Source organism: Ciconia boyciana, chromosome 19, assembly GCF_034638445.1.
Source record: "Ciconia boyciana chromosome 19, ASM3463844v1, whole genome shotgun sequence".
NCBI classification, from domain to species: Eukaryota; Metazoa; Chordata; class Aves; order Ciconiiformes; family Ciconiidae; genus Ciconia; species Ciconia boyciana.
The window spans coordinates 431,189-451,274 of record NC_132952.1 but is presented as its reverse complement, the minus strand read 5'-3'; the positions used below and the strand labels follow the sequence as shown (position 1 = coordinate 451,274).

General features: G+C 54.8%; 1 protein-coding gene across 1 annotated transcript in view; it reads left to right on the top strand.

The window, feature by feature from the left end:
- Positions 1 to 18,404, top strand: part of LOC140661542 (zinc finger and BTB domain-containing protein 40-like) — a 134,582-nt gene extending 116,178 nt beyond the window's left edge. Inside the window, exons 19-32 of the mRNA XM_072883881.1 lie at positions 4,911 to 5,066; positions 6,118 to 6,453; positions 8,789 to 8,913; positions 9,119 to 9,281; positions 9,759 to 9,855; positions 10,512 to 10,579; positions 11,123 to 11,248; positions 11,971 to 12,156; positions 12,785 to 12,846; positions 13,237 to 13,446; positions 14,704 to 14,853; positions 16,041 to 16,231; positions 16,634 to 16,789; positions 18,245 to 18,404. Coding sequence (XP_072739982.1) covers positions 4,911 to 5,066; positions 6,118 to 6,453; positions 8,789 to 8,913; positions 9,119 to 9,281; positions 9,759 to 9,855; positions 10,512 to 10,579; positions 11,123 to 11,248; positions 11,971 to 12,156; positions 12,785 to 12,846; positions 13,237 to 13,446; positions 14,704 to 14,853; positions 16,041 to 16,231; positions 16,634 to 16,789; positions 18,245 to 18,359 — 2,141 coding nt within the window. The 3' untranslated portion in view covers positions 18,360 to 18,404. The remainder of the gene's footprint in view (positions 1 to 4,910; positions 5,067 to 6,117; positions 6,454 to 8,788; positions 8,914 to 9,118; positions 9,282 to 9,758; positions 9,856 to 10,511; positions 10,580 to 11,122; positions 11,249 to 11,970; positions 12,157 to 12,784; positions 12,847 to 13,236; positions 13,447 to 14,703; positions 14,854 to 16,040; positions 16,232 to 16,633; positions 16,790 to 18,244) is intronic.
- The last annotated feature ends 1,682 nt before the right edge of the window (positions 18,405 to 20,086 follow it).

Sequence of the window (20,086 nt, the reverse complement as noted above, 5' to 3'; positions counted from 1 at the left end):
GCAACATTTGGGAGGGAGAAGGAGTGTGAGATGGGTTGAATTGTGGGAAGAAGGGCCAAGCAGTAGGGAGGTGATGTGAGGTGGAGTCTGGGGTGATGTGAGACGAGTTCAGGTGTGTAGAGTGGTGTGACGGGTTGTAAGGTAGTATTGGAGGTGGGAAGGGTTGTGAGTTGTGCAAAGGGGCTGCAAGGGGGGAATTGGGCTGTGTGAAGGGCTGTAAGGTGGTGCCCAGGTGCTAGAGGTAAGGCAATGATCAGGAGTGTGAGACAGTGCAGAGGCAAGCAGCACGCAGAGGATGCACAGAACATCAGCAGGGCTGTGGGGCGATGCATGATCTAGGGACCAAGAGTTTGCCTGAGAGAGCCACCCCAGCCAGCCCCCAAAACCCCCTCCAGACCACCGACCAACTTGAGGACAGACCTGGGCTGACCTGGGATTGCAGGGAAAGGGGAGCACAGCCTTGCAAAAACACAAGGTTTGGCGCAATGAGGCAGATGCCTCTTTTTAAGACATGACTGTGAATAACATGCTTCTGTTTCAGTGTCTGTGTCATGTGGGAGCTGAGATTGGAGGCATCATGCTGAAACTGGATTGAAAGGAGCTGGGATTTTCTGTGCTAGCTTCTCCCGCAGCCTGGAGGGCTTTGGCACTGGTGCCTGTCTCTGGCTGTCACAGTGGCTATGACACCCTTATTTCCATCTCTGTCTCTTCCCAGCACCACCAAAAGGAGGTACATGGCTGCTCTTCTGGTGCTTGCTGATGCCCAGCTTTGTTGCAGGGTCAGGGAAAGGGGCAATTGGTGGCACTGGTGCTGCGGAGCTGCCCCATGGCACCCTCTCAGCTGTGCCTTCGCCCTGCCCAAACCTCCTGGGCTGAGGATGGAGCTGTGAGGGAGTGACATGGGGTCAATGCTTGCATTTGCAGCCCCACCGAAGTAGCCCTTGGTGGTCCCACCAGGGCCACCTGCAGAGCACTAGTCCCAGATGGTGACTTCAGACTGAGAAGAGTGGCTCATTCCTGGCTAGCGTATCCTCGACAGGTTCATCTATCATCTCCCGAGCTCTGCCAGCTTATTAGCAGATGTTGTCCTGTCCCCAGAGGATGGAGAGGGAGGGAAACAAATGGACCAAACTACAGATGGCTGGCAGAGCCCTCCCCATGCTCACTGTTTCTGAGACAAGCCTGCTGCTCCGGGGCCCCTTGAGCAGGCGATGCATGAGAGAGTGGGGCTGGTGGGCTAGGAAAAACAGGCAAGATGGGCTGTTCAGGGTGGGGGGATCAGTGGAAGCCCCATGGTAATGACCCCAAGAGGTTGGGGTGATAACTGGGGACCCACCTATGCGACAGAGGGCTCGAGATGTGCTCTGTCAAGAACAAGTTTAGTGTTGGTTATTGTAGGCTCTGCTTGTGACACTGGGACCAGCCAGGTGTCTGGGCTGCAAGCCCAGTGTAGGTGTGCAAGTCTTGAGCTGGGCTGCAGGTGAAGGTCTGCTGCTGTCCCATGTGCACTGCAAAACCACCCCGTGAGATGAAACTGCAAGGTCAGGCAGCCTTGGCTGGGGCTTTGCAAGGGGAATGGCACTGGGGACAGAAGGAGGACACTGGTAGCAGGACTTCAGCTGGTCCACAGAGAGGCAGGACCCAAGATCCTCAGACACAGAGTAAGGGTATCAACTGCATAAAATAATAAAAAAAAAAGAAAACCCCACCTTCTACAGGGCTCCTGGGAGGGCACTTCTGACAGGTGCAGTAGCTGGTTGCAGTGAAGACAGCAGGACAACGGTTCTGCACCTCCCTAGTGGGTGACTTCAGATTTCAGTGGCTTCGGTGTGCGCTACAATCATGGCTGTGGAGCCCTGTAGATTTTAGACGTGGTATGTTTGACTGAATTTTTCTTGCTGGCCACTTCTCTGATGGCTTGCTCTTACCAGAGCTAACCTGGGAGGTCCTGGTCTTCCACATGTCATTGGCCTGGCATGAGAGAGCTCAATCCAGAGCAGGACATGCCTGTCATCCTGCACTGTAGGGATTTCATATCTTGTGCAGGTTCCAAGCTGGTGCCCTGTCTTCCGTACCTGCGAAAGGCTTTGCACGTATGTCCTGCTTCCATCTAAAGCAAGCACTGAGACATACGGAGGGGCATGGCCCCATCCAGAACAGTGCCTGCCCCAGCCCCAGTTGCTCTCCAGGCCTCCTCACATGCTCGTGCTGTCCAGGTGCTGGAAGGTGGCTCTCAACAGCTCTGCCCTGGTGCACAAGTTCACCTGTAATTTGTCATTTAGCATAATTTCCCCCGAGTGCATCTAAAATAATTGTGAATCATTGCTACAGGTAATTAATGGGGTTTTTTACAGCATTAAATGCTAAGTTATTACAATTGCTTGGTGCAAATCTGCTGTGCTTCGTGTTCCCATCCTTCCTGTTGGCCTGTCTCTCCATACCTGATACAGCACTGACTTCTCTACCTTTAATTAAATATTGGTGGGGGGAACCACTCCAGTGCTTCTTGAATCAAGAGTCCCTGGTTGCTGGTTCCTGCACTGGTAGAGATGACAGTGGTTTGAAGGTACAAGGAGGGGTTCACACAACAAGTTGAAGGTGGCAAATCCTGGCATGCACACTGGCTAGCGTGGACTGTGGGGCTGTCTCGTTGCTCAATTCCTATCTGGTAGGCTGTGCTCATGCTGTGTCTTCATCCTTTCCCACACAGAGGAACTGGGAACTTTTCTTTCTTAGAGATTTGCTTTTTTTTTTCACCAGCTGGCTACCCCCCAGATTTGTCCCCACCTGAGAACAGGGTGTAACAACACTCATCTCAGTCTTACAGCCAAAAACAAGGGGTTGCACACATGTTGCAGCATCAGGCAGAGGGCATTCAGTAAAGGCAAAGAGTCCCTGGCTCTCTTGGTGTGTGGCATCACGAGGACCAGTCAGCACCAGAGCTTGGCAAATGTCCCGGGCTGTCTTTGGTGCGGTTGGCTGGGGACAGCAAACCTCCTCCCCCAGCTCTGCCTCCCCTGTTTTCTCTCCTCTTCTGATGCCCTTGAGGAGGTGAAAGGTGTCAAAAGAGCTGGGGAGCAAAGCCAGCCCTGAGCTGCTGCAGTTTCCTCATAAGTCACATCTGCCTTCCCTTGCATCCCCAAATTTGGGCATTTCTGCTCCTTGCTCTGATGCTATTCAGGGACTGGAGGAGCAGGGATTTGGGAACAAACTCTGGAGCTTCTGGCCTTTGCTTTTTCCAGCCTGCTATACCAGGCTGTGATACCAACCTGTGATACCAACATCTCTGGCATGTGCAGCACGTGTACATCCTGTTGGTGCTATTTCGCCCCTGCCTTTAAAGTAGCATTCAGTGCGAAACTGCCACAGAAGCTAGTGACAGAGTCTGAAGAGGGACCAGCAAGCCACCAGGGATGTGTGTGGCTGGAGCACTGCCTTCAGCTGCCATTGCTGGAAGTAGCTCGGTTATAGAGGCTGTTGTATTATTGTGCAGCGTGTGATACGTGAAATATGTTGGTAGCAATCAGTCCAGGGAAATCTGTGGCAAGGAAAGGACTATTATTAATAAGAAAACAAATCAGCACCTAGAAGCAAAACAAACAGCCAGCATGGAGGGAGCCAGACCACCGGGCATGCTGGATCGCAAACAAAGCCCTTCTACATGCTTGGAAGCAAAAATTGAGGAAGTATGCAGAAGTGGCCACTGGGGGTAAAGACGGGAAAATGAAGGTATTATTACCTCAGGTGGGAAAAACAGAAATGAGACAGAGCCAGGATTAATGCTTGAATCACTGGAAATGGTCCTAGAAGTACTTGATGAATAGGACCCAGACAGGAAAACAGGACCCAGACAAGAGCCTGTTTTCCTTACTTGGAACTGAAATCTGCAAGAGAGGACAGATCCTTCCACCCCCAGACAGACACCTGACATGCCACATGTCACTCTTGAGATAATCGATTTTCCTAACAAGAGACGAGTTGTTTGTTTGTGTGACAAATGATTCACCCGAGGGGCTGCTAGGAGAGGTGGGGGTAGGATGGAGCAGACTAATGCCAGCCCCGGCGTGGGATGAGCATGTGCTCCTGCGGCACAGCCCCCAGCACCAGGAGGAGGCAGAGCAACTGAAGGCGGGTTGTGTTGTCAGAAAAAACTCAGGCTGGCTCATTTGGCCTTGCTGTCCCTCCACAGAGAGCAGGCAGCATGCATGTACTGCCGGTTTGCTGCAATGTGAAACAAGAGAGGGTGTTTTCCCTTGTTTTGTGCAAGTTAGTTTGTCCCTTCATATAGCAGCACACCAGGGGCTTGCAGAGGGAGGTGCATCATGTCCCAGGTGCGGAACTTTTAATTTGTGAAACCTCCCACATGGATGCTTTTGGTCACCTGGGCACACCCAGTGTGAGTAGTGTGGTAACCACTGTGAAGTGAGGACTGTGCTGTAAATTCGCCCCCTAAATAATGGTTCTTAGAATAGTTTACAAGGTGATTTCCAGTGCTGCCTGGTTTGATCTTTGCAGCCCTCCCTGCCCCGGGGCCAGGCAGTGGCCCAGAGGGGTGGCTGCAATGGGGAGAGCTATGGGCAGCAGGCATGGGTGCAAGGAGAGCACCTCAAGCTTTGCAGGCAACTTGCAAAAAACAGAGGCACCCAAGTCTTCTTATGAAACAGTGGGGAACAGGTACCAGGATGGCAGTAAGTACAGCCTGGGGGGAGAGACAAAAGCAGTTTCCACAGAGCCTGGTTTCCAGCTGGAGGAGGGACTCACCCAGACGCTGGAGAGAAGGGCTGATTTCCCATGCACAGGGACGGCGGTAAAAGTGGGGTCCAGCTTTGCGCTGGTGGGATTCGCCAAGCCATGGGGTGCTCCTCGTCCAGGTGCATCCCTCTGACCTCTGCCTGTTGCCTCCTCTGCAGCCTGCCAGCTGGGATTTTACAAGTCGGCCCCGGGGGACCAGCTGTGTGCGAAGTGCCCCTTGCACAGCCATTCGGAGAGCCGGGCAGCCCGTGTGTGCCGCTGTGACACCAGCTTCTATAGGGCGGTGCAGGACCCCCCCTCTGCTGCCTGCACGCGTGAGTACCCCAGCTGCCAAGGCACCCGTCCGCACTGCAGCGGGGCAGGTGTCGTGTCCTCAGACAGAGCAGATGCTCCTGGGCAGATCCCATCATGCACCCTTGCCTCGGTGCATGGCCTTTCAACCCCGGGTCTCCCTTCGGCACATGAGCTGAGACCCCCTTAGCTGCACTCCCTCACTGCCCTCTGTCTCATCCTCATCCTGCTGCTCTCCAGACACCTCTGGACAGAGTCTGCTCCCCTCCCAGGGCTCTCTCCTGCAACGGAGCAGGGTGAGACCATGGCTCTGCCAGCAAGCCTGCTCACACACCAGCCAGCGTGTCAGCCACTTGCTGGCTGCTTTCCTTTGCAGAAATGCCCAGGGTGGTCAGACCCCTGGGAGGCCATGGGGCAGCACAAGTGCTGCCGCACTCTCCTTCATTGTGGGTGGACGGTGGCACCAGGTTTGTTATGTGGTTTCCACTCAGCTCTCTGCAATAGGCTACTTTGAGGGGCCTGATACTATTAAAAGGGGACAAGAGAATCCCAAGTGGAGTCCTCCTCTCTGCAGCTGGTCCAGGTGGGCAGAAAGGCTGCTAGCTGAAGTCAGGGTGAAAGATCGGTCAGCAACATATGACTTGTGTTTCCCTAGGGCATATCCACTCAAGATTGTTAATCTCAGATGTGAGTTTGCCCTTCCCTTTAGATGAGCAGGTCCTGCTCAACACCCTCCAGCCCATTGACACCTTGGCTCTTCCCCCCACATCTTCCCACATCCCCGTTGCTTCCTGCTTCCCCCAGAAAAAACATCAGCTCTTCCCTGCCTGGCACTTGGCATCCTGATCCAGAGCACCTTACCTCCATGGCATTTCACCTCAAGACCTGTCTGTGTCTTTGTTGTCTCCTGTTTGGAGCATTTCCCCCTCTGGGCAGCTCTGTCTTCCCTGTAGCATTGTTTGTACGTGTGGGTACATGCTGCCCAAGGTGCACCTCCCCGTTGATCTCATGCTCTGCCAGTCCCAACATGCTTCAGTAGCTGCGGCTCTGCCTGAACCTCTGCTTCTTTTCCAGGGCCCCCCTCCGCCCCTGTGAACCTGATCTCCAGTGTAAATGGCACTTCTGTGACACTGGAGTGGGGCCCACCCCTGGACAAGGGGGGACGTGTTGACATCGTGTACAACGTGGTCTGCAGGCGCTGCGCGGGGGATGCTGGCCAGTGTGAGGCATGTGGCAGTGGGATCCGCTTTGTGCCGCAGCAGATGAGCCTGGTGCAGGGAGCACTGACGGTGACCAACCTCCTGGCCCACACCAACTACTCCTTTTGGGTGGAGGCCGTCAATGGTGTGTCTGACCTCAGCCTGGAGTCCAGGAGAGCTGCAGTTGCCAACATCACAACAAACCAGGCAGGTAGGAGGAGCAGACACCCCCCTCCAGGCTTTGCCTGTGTGCGTGATGCTGATGTTGCTCCAACATTGCCCCAGCCAGTATCTGCAGGAGCCAAAACCTGCCCTAGCAGCCAAGGGCTGGTTTGGTGATAGGCATGGGGACCCCCAGGAGATGTGACCCCTGTCCTCTCTGCTGCTGGAAGTAGGTTCAGGGAGCTGGGGTGCGCTGGAGACAAGCTGCTGCCCAAGGCAACACTTACCCTTCTCTGGTTTGTGGTGTCCTTTTTCATCTTCCTTTCCCACTACTTCAGCCTGCAGCCACTGGTGGAGGCTCCTTTTCTGCAGGAGACAGGGGGCACAGAGAACACTTGTTTATTGACAGGAACACTAAGTGGAGCATGAATCTTTCAGGCTCTTCCTCCAGCCTTCTGTTCCTTCCCAAAGGGCCAAGCAGCAGTTCATGCTCTGCTCTTAGCTCACACCAATGCCAGGCCCTGGCAGGTGACAGCAACGGTTGCTGGGAAAAGTCTCTCTCATGCATGTCTCATCTTTGCAAATCCTTTGCTATGAAAGGCTCTTTCCCCAGGAAATACTTCTGAGCAATGCTCTAGCCCAGGTGGGCCAGGACCTTGCTTCAGGGTCACCTGGGCATCTCCCCAGAGCAGAGCGCAGCTAAGCCCCTTTCCATGGAGCACGCTTCAGGCAGAGGGAACAGGGCAGGGACTGACCCTTCTTGTTAATCCTCGCAGTTGGAAACAAGCCCACGGGAATTTCCTGTGATGCTGAGCCCCTTCTGCTCTCATGGTGGTGGTGCCAGCAGGATAAACCTGGGGAGCCTCATTGGGTTAGCTCATGGCTGGCACAAGAACAAAGCCCTGTTGTTATTAATGCCTGACCATAGCACTTCTTCAGCCATCCGCCGAGTCCACATGGAAACGGCTCAGTCCTTCCGGCTCGCTCCTGCATGATCCCTCCAAGTGCTGACGAGCAGCATCAGCCTGATGCTTTGGAGGCGGATGCTCTTGGGAAGTGCTGAATATTCACATTTCAACCTCTCTGCTGGAAAGTGGATGCTGAGCAGGTGCTGTGAAACCAGCAGGGTGGGGAATTTGGTAGTGATTGAAGTTTAGCTGCCGTGCCTGCGTAGTGCTGCAGCTGCTGCACACCACAGAGCATCCCTGCCCACCAGGAGGGGCTGAGGGACCCCTGCCGCACTGCACAGGGTGGCTTGCCTGTGCTGGATGCTGGTCACTCTTGTCCCCCCAGCCCGAGGCGGCTAAGCAGGGCAGGAGCGGGTGCAGCAGAGATGCCCTGGGGCTGTTTGGAGAGATGGCGTTGCACGTGCCCATGGGGTTTAGCTGATTCCCACCATCCACACCCTGTTCCAGCTCCCTGGGGTCCTGTGTCCCAACAGTGACTTCTGCTTCTCAGAGGAGCCAGCTCGCAGGTTAACTGAGCTATAACTGCTGCCTTTCAGTCCCTGGGTGCCCCACTGCTGCTGCAGCCCCTGTGGACTCTTTTGGTCTCTGTGCTGGTCCAGCGACAACCCTGCGCTGCAGCCACAGCAGACAGCAGCTCCATCTTCCCCAGAGCCACCACATCCCATTTTTCATTCAGCAGTTAGGGTCATAAGGGGTGCCTGACCCCTTCCCATGAGTCAGACCCAATGGCTGCGCCTGGCCATCGCAGCACCCCACCATACTGTCTGGGGTCCTTCCAGGGGTGATTTTCCCAGAAGGAAAAGAGGCTGGTGAGTTCGATCCTCCAGCTGTGGCAGCTCCAATTCAGACATGGCAGGTACAAGGACCGATTCACAGGTTCCCAACCCAGGCCCAGGCAGATGACAAGTATCTCAGGGCAGGAGAGCACCCCCAGGGCACCTTTAGACTGATGCTCAGTCCTTGAAAACCCCTCTGGGCTTTTATCATCTCCCCTTTCCCTCTTCCCCGGCCCCTCTCCCCCTTCCAGAGGTGGGGCAGGAGAGGTCAGGGTCCTGCTAGGGATCTCCATGACCTTCAGCCCCACAGCCCCTTCTCCTTTCTGGCTCCAGATCCACAGCAAAGCACTGGTGTCCCCTTCTGCCTGTGCTGGGACAGAGCCCTCCTCTTTGATCTCCTTGGAGCCTGCTCACTCCATGGGAAAGAGATTGAGGCAACTGAAGTAAACAAAAGCCTGTTTGCAAGCCCCTTCACAGCACTCATCTCCACACGGCTTTAATTGAAACAGAAACCGGGTTTAAACCAGGGGTCCTGCATGGGGCTCCAGTTCCACCCTTCCCTGCTGCTGTGTCCTGCTGCCCTCACCCATGCAGGACCCCCACCAGCAGGCACCTAACACGCTGCTGTCTGCATCCCCAGCCCCATCCCAGGTGGTGGTGGTCCGCCAGGAGAGCACAGGCCAGAACAGCGTCACTTTGCTGTGGCAAGAGCCAGACCAGCCCAACGGCATCATCCTGGAGTATGAGATCAAGTACTACGAGAAGGTAATGCTGAGCTTGCTGCCGCAAACCGGTCCCAGCGTGGTGGATTTAAACAGGAGCATGGGTCGGTTTAAATCCTGCTGGTGCAATTGCTGCTATCAGCCAGCTATCATCCTGCTGCTATCATCCCTTGCACAAAGGACTATTTTGGAAGACTTTGTGGTTGTTGTGCTGATGCAGCAAGGTTTTTGGTGTTGCTTTTCCCCAGGACAAGGAAATGCAGAGCTATTCGACTCTGAAATCCAAGGGCACCACTGCCACCATCTCTGGGCTCAAGCCTGCAACGCGCTACATTTTCCAGGTTCGGGCTCGCACCTCTGCTGGCTGTGGGAGGTTCAGTCAGACCGTGGAGGTGGAAACGGGGAAGCCAGGTGGGTGTGTGCAGTTGTGGGATGTGGGAAGTGTGGGGCAGGGAGCATGGGGGATGGCAACGCCCTTGTCCATGGTGATTGTGTCTCTGCCATGCAGGGAGAGAGACTGGAGGCACATCTCCTGGGGTTTCAGCCTGCAGGGCTTGCTTGAGGTTGCCCTCCTGAGATGTGTTTATACATTAGAAAGAAGAGGGAGGAAGGATGTAGCAGTTAGGGCAGGGAAGGCCTAGTGAGGTCCTGAGGCTCCAGGCTCCTCTCTGCACTGGTTTGCTGTATCCCTATGGCTATCCCAGATCTGTGCTTGGTTTCCCTATGTGTAAATGGTCCCTGTACACTAGGAGGGCTCCAGAGATGGGGCTGGGTGTGGAATGGTGCTTTATCTTTGAAGAACATGACCCCAGTCGGGTAGGTGATTTTCTGAGCACAGCAGAGTGCTCCTCACGTCAGCTCACCTCCTTCCTACCCTGCTTCTTCCAGTCTCTCTCCGGTACGACACGATGACGATTGTCTGGATCTGCCTGACACTCATCGCTGGCCTCGTTGCGTTGCTGGTGGTCCTAATCTGCAAGAAGAGGTAAGTGTTTTCTGGAAGTCAGTGTGGCTTGTCACCAAGCAGGGCAGGAGGGATGGGAGAACTTGGGCACAACTTTTCTCCTCTCAGTTTGTCCAGAGCATCCATTGTCAGGGGTTAATAAGCAACCAGGAGACTTCATTTAGAAGTCACCATGCCTCCACCTTCCCTGAGGCAGAGCCAATCTCCAGACCTTTCCCTCATGCCAGCAGGCTGAACATCGATAGTGATAGCCATAGCAATACTAGTACCAGCACGAGGGCTGACTGGATGGGCTAGGAGGTAGGTCATAATTGGAGAGAGCTCTTCTCCATCAGAAAGGTCCAAGAGGGACTATGTGCTGCTGCATCTCAGCATGGCTGAGCCAGGCATTTGGAGCACACATGCCGCTGCCCAGAGGAGGCAAAAGGGCTGCAGCTTTTAGCACTGCCAAGCCTTGCAGAGCACCTGGAAAGCGTGCTTCAGGCCAGCCTTGCTTCAGGCCAAAGTGTCAGTCCAGCAAGACACAGGGATGCAGCTGGTGGAAGGCCAAACGTTAGCTCCAGCTCCTCCTGGGCTGCCTACAGCCCTGGCACACACTGCCTTCCACCTTGCCTTTGGGCTGCTTGTGGGAGTGAGGGACAGGAGCACCTCTTCTGATCCTTGTGTCCCTGTGGCAGGCACTGCGGTTACAGCAAGGCTTTCCAGGACTCCGACGAGGAGAAGATGCATTATCAGAACGGGCAAGGTAGGATCCTCCCTGCTGCTGCCCCTGGGATGTGAAGGACCTCAGCCCTGTGGATGGGCAGGGACCTGGACCATTACCCTCTGGCACTGCTGCAGTTTCCAAGGGGAAGGGTTTTGACCACTGCCTGCTCCCAGTGATGTGTCTAGGAGAGCTGGGCAGTGGCTCTGATCCCAGGGGCATCCTGGTAATGGGGCTGAAGTGCTGCACAGTGTGAGATGGGACTGCAGCACATTCATCCCTGACAGCAGCAGACCGGAAGAGTGGAAAATTCATCACAGGTGAGGGGGGGTGGTGGGGGAGTGATGGAGGTGGACAATCACATGGAGGATACCTGGGTAGCCAGGTCCTGGGCTGCTCTGAGGACGCTGCTATGCCAAAGAGTGCCTTGGCTTTCCTTGGGGCTGCAACCTCTGTGGCTCCTCAGCATGTTAACCCAAGAAGTCCTGCCCCTGCCCATCCTCTGCCTGGCTGCTGGGGGACCCTAATTCTCAGCAGGGTTGCCTGAAAGAGCTTATCTTCTCTCTCCCCTTTGAAACCTGGCAGTGAAGTTCCCCGAGTCAAAGTTCTACGTGGACCCCCACACGTACGAGGACCCCTGCCAAGCTGTGCATGAGTTCACCCGTGAAATCGAGGCCTCCCGGATCAAGATTGAGAAGGTCATTGGGTCTGGTGAGTCCCCGGGCATGAAATAAACTCTTTGGAGGCACACTAGTGCAGAGGGTTGCTATTCAGCTGGCGTGGCACTGACGGCTCAGGCTGACACAGCAGATGGCTCAGCCTGTCCCGTGTGCTCCAATGTGGCCACCCTGCTTTCAAACCTCGGAGCAAGCATCTGGGGTGACAAGATGCAAATGAAATTGCAAGCAAAATGGTAAATTTTCAGAACAAAAGGGTTTTTTGCTTAGGAACAGAGGCTGGCAGGGAAGCACGGGGCAGAGCCAGAGCTGGAGCTTTACCAGCAGCATCCAAGGGGCTTACGGAGGCTCACCCTGTGTGCTGAGGGACAGTGCAGAGCCAAACAGAGCAGCATGAGGAAGCCTGGCTGAGAGACATCCCTGCTGTTCTAAGAGACTCCCAAATTTGTTAATTAAAAGTAGTAAAGTAAGTACCACTGTAATCACTCTTGGCGCATTGCCTTCAGTAAAAGGCATCAGAGAGAGGTGGTTTCTGATATTTCTGCCCAGTTCCCAGAGGTGGCACTGGAAACTGGGGATGTGCAATCCTTTCTGTACTTGGATGTATTGATGCACAAAGAGCCCAATTGTCCTGAGGGGCTGGAGCACACTGCGAATGTGCCGGCAGACTGGGTGATTCATAGTGCTGGTGAGTCGGTGCAAAAAGCTGAGGAACTCACTTTTGCCCTCATGCCCTCACCTTCCCTTGCCTTGCAGGGGAGTCCGGAGAGGTGTGCTACGGTCGCCTGAAGCTGCCAGGGAAGAGGGAGATTCCCGTGGCCATCAAGGCACTGAAAGCAGGCTACACGGAGAAGCAGAGACGGGACTTTCTGAGTGAAGCCAGCATCATGGCGCAGTTCGACCACCCCAACGTCATCCACCTGGAGGGAGTGGTGACCAGGAGTATGTGGCTGGTGGGGTCGGGACCCTATGGTGGGGCAGAGCTGGGACGTATCTCCCTGTGGGCACCCTGGGAGATGGGGGTCAGGGATCACTTTGGGTGCACTCCATCCTTCGGCTGCCCCAGTTGCTTGCTTGTCAGATGTCCGTTGGAGAGGTCTCCTCCATCCCACCCCCTTGCCTTCTCTTACAGGACAAACTTTCCATGTGGCAGTTCCCCATCTTGCTCCACAGTGCACCCCAGGTCAGGGTTATTGGACTGGGGGGTAGGAAATGTCCTACCCATTAGCGTTTAATTTAAAGGCTGCCTGTATTGAATCATAATTTGAAGTCTTCCTTCAAAAAGGCACATTCTGATGCAAAATAATATGCTAATGGCATGCAAATTTCAGCAGGATAACAAAGCTGACCTAGCCACTTCAATAGCACCTGGAGGGAGGAGTAAGTGTAGGGGTTAGTGCCACATCTCCACCGTCGTCCCTGTCCTGCACGGTGCAGGGGTGAGACTGCTCTGCGGGGCTGCAGAATATCCACGGGCCTGGATTCATGTCTCTCCCAGTAAAAGCCTGGCACTGGGCTTCCTGGAGGAAGGTGACTTCTCTCCTAACTTGACCTCCCTTGTCTTCTGCAGGCAAATTGGTAATGATTGTTACTGAATACATGGAGAATGGCTCGCTAGACACCTTCCTCAGGGTAAGGAGGTCTCTTATATTTTTATTCATTGCACATCCCCCTGGGCTGAGTGACTGGAGAAGAGGCTGGTTCCTGCTCCTCAGCCTCACGGCCACTGTGACTCCTGCACGACAGCGGTGTGCTCTGGGCTCTCCCCTCTCCAGCAGACACCAGCTCCAGGGCATCACGGCCAGCTCCCCACAGCAGCACTGCAAAGGCAAGGGCACCTGCCTGAGCAGCGTGTCAGAGGTGCTGGGAGGGCAGGAGGTGGGATGGGGGTACAAGAGGCACTGGGGTTAGAGGGGGTACTAAGCCAAAGAGGAGAGGTACTAGGGGGTTAGTTTAATGAGAGCAGCATCAATAGGATGCTGGTGAAAACCACGAATGAACTCTGAGCTATTTCCTCTCCAGAAACACGATGGGCAGTTCACCATCATCCAGCTGGTGGGCATGTTGCGCGGTATTGGAGCAGGCATGAGGTATCTGTCTGACCTGGGCTACGTGCACCGGGACCTGGCTGCCCGCAACATCCTGGTGAACAGCAACCTGGTCTGCAAAGTGTCTGACTTCGGCCTCTCCCGCATCCTGGAGGATGACCCTGATGCTGCGTACACCACCACGGTGCGTGGCTCCTAGTGTTGCAGTCTCGTTGATCCTTACTGACGGTGATTGCCCCAGGCCACTGACAGATGGAAAAGTTAGACACTCTCAAGTCAACTCACAAGTTTCCAGAGACAGTATGTCCATGACCACACTGGGTCAGGAAGGTGACCTGAGTGACCAGAGCTCATGTATTGACCTACCTGCTGGCCCTTTCCAATCCTCCCCAGTTTCTAGAGACACTGTCTCATGTTCCCAGTATGAATGCAAGCAGGGAGGTCACTAGAGGATGGAGCAGCCACCGGGAATGTCACAAGCAGAGACTTTGAGGCATCTTGGCACAGTGAAACCCACCAGAGCTGGTTGCTCTAGAGGAAGACTAGGTACATAGTCTGGATAGAGCTGAACCACAAGGATGCAGTGACAGGATAAGGAGCACGAGATCTCTAGTGAGGTCTCAGTCGGGGTATCCTGAAAATGAGGATGCCTTCTTGTTCAGAAACTTGTGATAAGATGGTATCTTGTGTTCCTCCTCTGTTGTCCTCAACCTGCTCAGAAGATTACTTCCCCAAAGGGACTTTCCCAAAGGACACATAATTCATCTTCAGTCCCCATCGAGGAGTGTGCCAGAGCAGGCAGGACTCAGTGGGGTGGAGGCAACTCTCCCTAGAAAGAGGTACTTGAAAGGTGTTCCCAGGCACATCACACCTGCCCAGCTGCTCTGGGAAACCCACCTGATGTTCCCTACACCACAACTTTCCTCTTCAGATGTCTGGCAACCACATTTCAAGCTTAAATATATTCTTAGCCCATATTGCTGATTTTTGTCAGCATGGTCCTTTAATTCAACAAGTCTTCCTCTTCAGTGCTTGTCTGCCAAAGCAGTAAAGGACAGGGAGTACATGCCATCGCTCTCCTTGTCTGCTCAAGTCAGGCTCTCTGCCTGCACCCAGGGTCAGCTCCATGCTTTTGTGCTCTGGTAGCCCTCTGCTCCACTTCATCACTTTGAATTCCTCTCTCCTGAACACTGAGGGCCAGAACTGTGCATGAAGAAGACCTTGTAAAACAGCACAGCTTTTTCTTGCTCTACTGGAAATAACCTTGAAGTCATCCTTCAGGTACACTCCTAGGCTTATCTTGTGCAGATTGCCTCCTCAGTCCTTTTCAGAAGATGCAATCCCAGCGTATAGCTTGTCTAATCTGCTGTCCCAGCTGCAGAGAGGTAGGGATGCCTGAGCCCTGCATGCTCTGAGCCTCCACTGTTGCTCACTTTTTCAGGGAGGGAAGATCCCTATTCGCTGGACGGCTCCGGAGGCCATCACATACCGAAAGTTCTCCTCGGCCAGCGATGTGTGGAGCTACGGCATCGTCATGTGGGAGGTGCTGGCCTATGGCGAGCGCCCGTACTGGAACATGACCAACCGGGACGTGAGTGGATGCGGGGCAGCATGGTGGCAAACCTGCCTCTCCTGCCCTCACCCAAGCCAGCCTAGCAGGGGGCGCTGGGGAAAAGGGACCCAAAGAGCAGTCCTTATCTCTCCTCACATCCCTGCAGGGCTGCGCAGTGTGCTTGTCCCCTCAGTGGGGACATCAGTGTGTTGGCCATCATTGCACCCCACAGCCTTTCCCTTTGCAGCACCGTGGCTCCTGGCTGTGCCTAGTTGTGTGCGCTGTGGGTCTCCCCATCCCTGTCTGCTGCTCTGTACAAGCCTTTCTGCTGGCTGGAGGGCTTCAGCACATGTTGTGCTGCCTTTCCCATTCCCTGGAAGGGATCAGGGCTTCCCTGGGATCACTGCAGCCCCACTGCATTAGCCTGCCAGTCCCTCCTGCACCTAGTGCTGGGGGTCCATCCCTTGCACTGCCCACATGAGGCTGCTGAGAGCCCCAGGCTTGCACCATGAGGCAGTAGGCTTTGGGCTTGTCAGAGTTATATGGAGCCACTCTTACCTCAAGAGTAGCATAAAAACTGTAGGAAAATGTAGGTTATATTCCTGACTACAACCTGGGAGCAAAATTTCCAAAAGCAGGCAATAAAATGAATATTTTGACTCTGCCGAAACCACAGGACTCCTGTTTTTTTACCTATGGGGACTATAAACCTTATCCCTGCTCTGACACTCCTGAGAGTCCCCTCTCTCCCTAGTGTTCTTATTATTTTAGAAAGTGGCTTTGGTGACAACAGGGCATGGATGCAGTGGCTTACACTACCTCCTCTGCACAATTCCTTCAAGCAGGGTTTCCTCCAGCCTTGCTGAGCGGTGGCAAGTCCTGCTTGTAGAACAACTGAATGTGAGTGCAGCTCTCGTTGGCTTGTCTGCTGGAGGGAAGCTGCAACATTTTAGGCCTGTTGGGCCACTTAATAAATCCGCTGTCATAGCAGTGATTTCTTGTATGGGTATGGTCTCCAGCCTGCTTCCAGCTGTCCACAGAGACTGCACACAGCTCGCTGGCAATGCACTTGTTATTTAGCATGAATCTTGTGTACACCTGCCTTGCTTCCTCATCTGATGGCCCCAGCAGCTCATGCACCAGGGATCTTCCTTGTGTGCTGCCGTGTGGGGTGCTGGGAGTCGGGTGGGGGTGCAGCTCCATTTTGGCGTGTGGCTTCCTTCCAGGTCATTAACTCAGTGGAGGAAGGCTACCGCCTGCCTGCTCCCATGGGCTGCCCCACAGCCCTGCACCAGCTCATGCTGGATTGCTGGCAGAAGGACCGCAGCGAGAGGCCACGCTTCTCCCAGATTGTCGGCATCCTGGACAAGCTGATCCGCAACCCTGACAATTTGAAGTGCACAGCCACCGTGAACCGGTAAGGGCTCCCTGAGCCACTGCGATGAGCAGGGGTTGACAGCTGATGCTGGGCAGAGCATGTGGGTTGCAGCGAATAGGGGATATTTCTGTCCAGCTCTAGCAGCAGTGGCTTCCCCTGTGACCATGGACATGCAGAGGGCCCATGGGCACAGGTTGTGGTGGGCAGTGGGGAGCATCCTGCACTTTGCTGCCTTGCTCCCACCGTGGCATCCCCACACCAGGGTCTGGTCAAGTATGTGCAGCAGTGCCCACACAGTGGCATGCCTGCCTTTACCAGCCTGCGAGGGCTTTCTCTGTCCTGCCCCCACGTGCAGGGTCAGAGGCTCTTTGAGGTGGACCTCACAGACTGGCCACCTAGGACCAACACCTCCTGGTCTAACCCCTTCTATCATGCTCCCAGGTTCACCCAAACACCCTTTGACAGGGGGCTCCTCGACCTGGCCAGCTGTCTGACAGTGGAGGACTGGCTGGACTCCATCCGGCTGGGGCACTACCGGGACAACTTTGCCATGGCAGGGTACTCCTCCCTGGGCATGGTGATGCGCATGAACATCGAGTGAGTACCAGAGAACAAACAGCACTGGTGGGGTTGCCCTGCACCATCCCACTAGCCCTAAGCAGTGGCCATCCTGCCTTGGCTTGCTCAGCCTAGTTGGCCTCTGAGCCAGACACACATCCCTAAGGAAACAGTGTTTGGCCCATACCAGGTTCATGTTGAGACCTCGGATGATGCCCAAGACTGTGCTGACCTTTGAAAGGAGGTACGGGAGTCATACTGAGAGGGTGTGAGTAGCGAGTCACCTCTGGTGCTCTGTGGTGGCTCACCAATGTCATCATAGGGTCATAGATAATCTGGGTTGTAAGGCGCTTGAGGAGGTCATCTAATCCAACCTCCTGCTCAAAGCAGGGTCAGATACAAGGTTGCTGTCTCCTCTCACTTTTGTTTCCCCTGCAAAAGGCACGTCTGGACCAGAGTGTGGCTGGGCCATACTGCGCAGCTTCTCTGGGTCATTGGGAAACAAATGGAGCTGGAGGGCACCTCAGAGCTTCTTCAGACACCAGTCACAGGACTGGCTCCCTGTTCAGTGCAGCTAGGCAGGGAGGCACCATCCAGGGTCTCAGTGTGAGGGGAAGGTCATAGCTAAATGACCAAGGCTGGGTTAAGGAGGGCTGGGGAAGATGTGTCCCACCACCCATCCTCCTCCTCCTGCTGTAAGGAGCTTGCTCTGCCACCTGTCTAGGGGTTCTCTGAGACAGCTGATGCTCCAAGCAGTACCAAAAAGGACTGCAACTGTACCCACTCCTACCCTGGGCTTACGTTCCCCACCCCTTGGTGTTAGCATTTGTGCCAGGGCTGGCAACAACCTTTCCTGCCTCTGAGGAGACTTGTTCCTTGTCAAAAGGCATGGGGCTGCCAGACTGTAGTTCCAGTCACTTGGGAAGGATGTGACAGTGCATGCCTTGGTCGAGGTGGGGCAGGTAGAGAAGGAGCCAGTGAAAGGGAAGATGGAGAGATGCAGCCAGAGGGCTGTCATGTGCATTGATTGCGGGCTGTAGTTGGGGCCTTTGCTGCGGGATTGAGCTGATACTGATCCTTGTTTCTCATGCACATTGGGGAAGCTTTTGAGTGGGGAAGGCTCATCATCTCTTCGACTGGGTTATCTGAGAGCATCTTGCTAAAACTGAATCCAATTTCAGAGCATCGATCTTGTCACCTGCTAGCCTGTCAGGAGTGATCCCCCTCCTGCTCCTGCTCCTCCCTGGGGCTGTCACAGCAGCCCTGTCAGGAGGATGTGCCCAAGTGAATGGCAGTCTCTCTGTCCCTGGGAGGATGCCCATGGACCCTCAGCAGCAGCAGCAGCCTTGTGCTGATGGCCAAGCAGAGAGTAGCCAGGCATGGGGTCCTGGGCTGTGCACACCATGGGGTGTGCACACAGGGAGGAGCAGTGTCTCTCTGGAGCCTGGCACAGGTCCAGCCCATGGTGTGTCTGACAGTGTCCTTGTTCTCCAGGGACGTTCGGAGTCTGGGCATCACCATGATGGGCCACCAGAAGAAGATCTTGAGCAGCATCCAGGCCATGCGGTCCCAGCTGCTGAACACAAATGGCCCCAGGAGGCATCTCTGATCACCAGCTTTGCAGACCCGCATCAGGCATTCCTTAACACTTACCCTGGCAAAGGGGCAGCAGGGTGGTGAGCAGGAAAAGGGGCACCAGACCAGGACCTGGAGCCCTGCAAGTATCTTTTTGATTTCAACAACAGTGGAAACGTAGATTTCCAGATACCTTGATGGTCCTGCTGCCTCCTTCCCCCATCTGAAGCGGGGAGCAGCCTTCCAAGCAGGCTAGGGACATGTCATGCCTCTCTCCATCCTTTACTGTGTCCCTGTGGGACTGGGGGTCCCCACACAACTATGCAGGACAGGTGGTAACCCCTTCACACAGCAGGATGGCCCCGGCTGCACCTGCAGATGGAGAGGTATCAGATGCAACAGCAATACCAGGAGCAGTGGGACTGGGCTTGCCATGGCACACAGCTCCTTTGGATCTGACAGCTGGGGAGTTTGTTGGATCTCTGAACTGAGGAGGGCCCCACAGGCTGCCACACGGCAGAGACAACACTGCACCCGGTACCTCCCAGTTCCAGTGTACTCCAGCCTGGACCTCCTGAACTGCACCAGCCTGCAGGTGACTTCATGGTCCACCTCCACCAAGGCCAGGAAGGCAGGGGACAGAGTACAAGCTGGAAGTGCCAGGAACAGCTGGCTCTGTGTGCAGAGGAGAATTCCCCAGCATGGAGGAGAGGTGGCCAGGGTCTGCTATCTGGAGCGTCAAGAAGCCCCAGGGTGCTGTAGGAGACTCTCCACCTCTTGAACCCACCAGCACTGCTCCTCTCCAGATCCAGCACAGACATCCCAGGGCAGCCCAGGCATGTTTTCTAGGGCCACAAGCTCAGGTTTCTCCCCCAGCAGAACAACCATCCTGGCCTCCCCCAAAGCTGTACCAGAGCAGAGCAGAGTGGAAGAGTTTGCTCTCATCTCATGTGATGGAAGGACAGAGAGACTTCTGCCAAACTCTTATATTGCCCTAGAGAAACCCAAGAACTGTCCCATTGCTACACTATCTGCGTATGCCCAGGCATGCTGTGTCATCTGCAGAGGAGGAGTCCTGAGCAACATTTCCAGCTGCAATCACACAGTCCTATGGCTGGGGACAAGGGCTCTGGGCAAAGAGGATCTTCAGCGCTACCCAGCTGGTGAGCCCGGTGACTGGGAGGTTGGCCTTTCCTCCACAGCTCTCCTCTCCTCCACAGGAGCATCTCTTTTGGCAAGCTTGCCTGGTGCAGAGCAGTAGCCCCCAAAGAATTGTGGAGCTGGTCTGAGGCTGAGCTGGCTGCAGAGATACAGGTGTGCCAGGGAGGGGAGGCAGGCTGTGGGCTGGGAAGGTTTCTCTTGGGTGTAAATATAATTTTCTATGGGTTTGGGAACTATTTTACTGAAATACGATGTTAAATACACAAAAATGGTCTCAAAGCACAGAAGCCTCAGTCGTGGGGCTGAACTCACTGCAAAAAACTCTGCTGGGAGCGTGGCTGGGGACGAAGGCTGCTGGAGAAGGAGATGTGCTGGAGGAGAGCCACGTTGACTGCCAGGGACCAGCCTGGCCCACAGCATCCTGTCCTTAGCACTGGCGCAGTAAATCCAGCATCACTCAGATGCAGGTACTGGTAGGATCTGGCCTGAGGTCTGTTCCTCCCAGTGCTGTTTGGACACAAGGCGGTGGGGGGAGGGTTAAAGCCATTTCTCAGCTGCAATAATCCTGGCTAAACTGGCCTGACTGGGGCTGGCTTAGCT